The 2,671-nt window shown below is 35.5% G+C and overlaps 1 protein-coding gene across 1 annotated transcript; it reads left to right on the plus strand.

The window, feature by feature from the left end:
* Window positions 1–583: 583 nt before the first annotated feature.
* Window positions 584–1,910, plus strand: LOC107802536 (uncharacterized). The gene is made up of 3 exons (XM_075241818.1): window positions 584–704; window positions 946–1,035; window positions 1,258–1,910. The coding sequence occupies exons 1-3, from the start codon at window positions 584–586 to the stop codon at window positions 1,908–1,910; spliced, it is 864 nt and encodes a 287-aa protein (XP_075097919.1).
* Window positions 1,911–2,671: the final 761 nt, after the last annotated feature.

Genomic DNA, 2,671 nt, shown 5'->3' on the forward strand with positions numbered 1-2,671 from the left:
ACAGTAAAGTCTATGTTGGAAAAAACCTAAGCTCGGAGTTGAAATATAAGTTAATTGAACTTATGCGCACTAACGTTGATTGTTTTGCCTTATCGCACTTAGATATGACACGTATCCCACCGAAGGTAATGACTCATAAGTTAAATAAAGATTCATTACACCTTTCCCTCCCCCTCCCGTGAAGCAAAAGAAACGAATGCAAGGAGCATTCAAAAATCAGGTAATTCAAGATGAGGTACAAAACATTCTGAAAATTAGTTCAATTTGAGAGGTAAAGTACCCTGATTGGTTAGCTAATACTGTTTTAGTGCCAAAGAAAAATGGAAAATGGTAAGTATGTGTAGAGTATACTGATCTAAATAAAGCATGCCCCAAAGATTCATTTCCTTTACCGCATATAGATCAACTAATTGATTCTACAATGGTCATAAACTTATATGTTGTTTAGATGCTTATTCTGGATATAATCAAATAAAAATGAATCCCCTAGATGAGGAAAAAACTTCTTTTATTACAGACAGGGGAACTTATTGCTAAATAGTCAGGCCATTTGGGAAAAATCATGGAAGTCTAAATCGATGGCATGCTAGTAAAATCGGCACAAACAGAAGATCATCTCAGTTATTTGAATGAAAACTTTGACATACTTCAAAAGTATAACATGAAGCTGAACCCAGAGAAATGTGCCTTTTGCGTTGCCTCAGGTAAATTTTTAGGTTTCCTTGTATCGAACAAGGAGATCGATTAAATCCAGCTCAGATTAAAGTGATCGAAGAGATACCAGAGGTGCTCACGACTAAAAAAGAAGTACAAAGGTTAACAGGGAGAGTATCAGCTCAAGGGAGATTCATATCTACATCCTCAGAGAAGTGTTTTAAATTCTTCTCGTTATTGAAAAACAAAATCAATTTGAATGGGCTGATGACTGTTAACAATCTTTGAAAGATTTCGAAGCATATCTGTCAAAACTGCCTCTGTTGTCAAAGCCAAGGGATGATGAGATTACTCATCTATTTTGTCGTATCAGAAGTGGCAGTAAGCGCAGTATTGGTGCGAGAAGAAAAAGATACACAATCTCCAATTTACTATATTAGTAAGTCTTTGTTGGATGCTGAGACACGATAACCTCATCTAGAAAACTAGCACTAGTATTAATAATGGCATCAAGAAAGTTACGACCCTATTTTCAATGCCATCCTATTTCTGTTGTAACTACTTTTTGATTAAGAAATATTTTACGTGAACATGAAATATCAGAAAGATTAGCTAAATGGGCAATAGAACTTAGTGAATATGATATTATTTATCAGACTCGAACTGCCATAAAGTCCTATGTACTAGCAGATTTCATAGCAGCTTTCAGTTCGAGCTTACTTCTTGAAGCTGAAAATGAGGTACAGATAATTACCGAATCTAATCTGGGGACTTGGACATTATATACTGATGGATCCTCAAATGTAAAAAAAGCAGCTTTGGATAATGTCTTAATTTCACCTTTAGGAGAAATTATTAGGCAAGCAATAAAATGTTACCCTATTACTAATAAAGAAGCTGAATATGAGTCGGTGATTACATGTTTGGAATCTGCAAACGAGATGGGGATTGATCAAGTTGAAATCAAAAGAGATTCACAACTTGTGGTAAATCAAATGCAAGAGAATTACGTATCTAGAGAAACACATATGCAACAATATTTGAAAAAGGTGCGGGAATTATTATGTCAGTTCCAAGTATGGAAAGCTATTAAAATACCAAGAGAGGAGAATGTGGAGGCTGATGCATTAGCAAATATGGAATCAGTAGCCGATGTGTCAAATACGAAAAATGTAATCGTGATGCACCTATTCCAGTCAGCGCTCGATCAATCAGGAATGAGATTTCAACAATTTAACATGGGATTAGAGAAATAAATTTGTGAATTATCTGCAGTATAGAATATTACCTGAGGATAAAAACAATCCAAATTGCTGCGAATAAAAGTAGCTCGATATTGAAGAAGGCAATTTGTATCGAAAGATGTTTGGTGGACCTTTAGCTTGATGCCTTCGACCCTCACAAAGTGAATACGTGATGTGAGAGATACATGAAGGACATTGTGAAAATCACGCTGGTGGAAGGTTACTAGTGAAAACACTAATAAGAGTAGGGTATTACTAGCTAAAAATGGAAGACGAGGCAGAAAACTTCGTAAAAAGTGCAATAAAAGCCAACAGTATGCAAATAATATGCATCAATCGACAAAGTTGCTTCATTCAATTATCGCACCATGGCTGTTTATGAAGTGGGGAATGGATATCGTAGGTCCTCTTCCACAAGAACCAGGAAAGGTATAATTTTTATTAATTTTAACTGGTTATTTTTTTAAGTGGGTGGAGACAGATGCCTTCAAACAGGTATGAGAAAAGAAAGTTATAGACATCATCTGGTGGAATATAATATGTAGATTTGGGGTTCCAAGGGAAATTATATATGATAATGGGCCACAATTAGTGGGAGCAAAGGTCACTAACATTTTCAAAGGATGGAAAATTAAATGGATTACTCTAGAACCATATCATCCAATAGCTAATGGACAAGCAGAGTCGACAAATAAAATTATTGTCAATAATATAAAGAAATGTTTGGAAGAATCAAAAGGCAGGTGGCCTGAAGTGCTACCAAGGGTGCTATG

This window comes from Nicotiana tabacum, chromosome 21 (genome assembly GCF_000715075.1).
Source record: "Nicotiana tabacum cultivar K326 chromosome 21, ASM71507v2, whole genome shotgun sequence".
In the NCBI taxonomy this organism is placed as follows: domain Eukaryota; kingdom Viridiplantae; phylum Streptophyta; class Magnoliopsida; order Solanales; family Solanaceae; genus Nicotiana; species Nicotiana tabacum.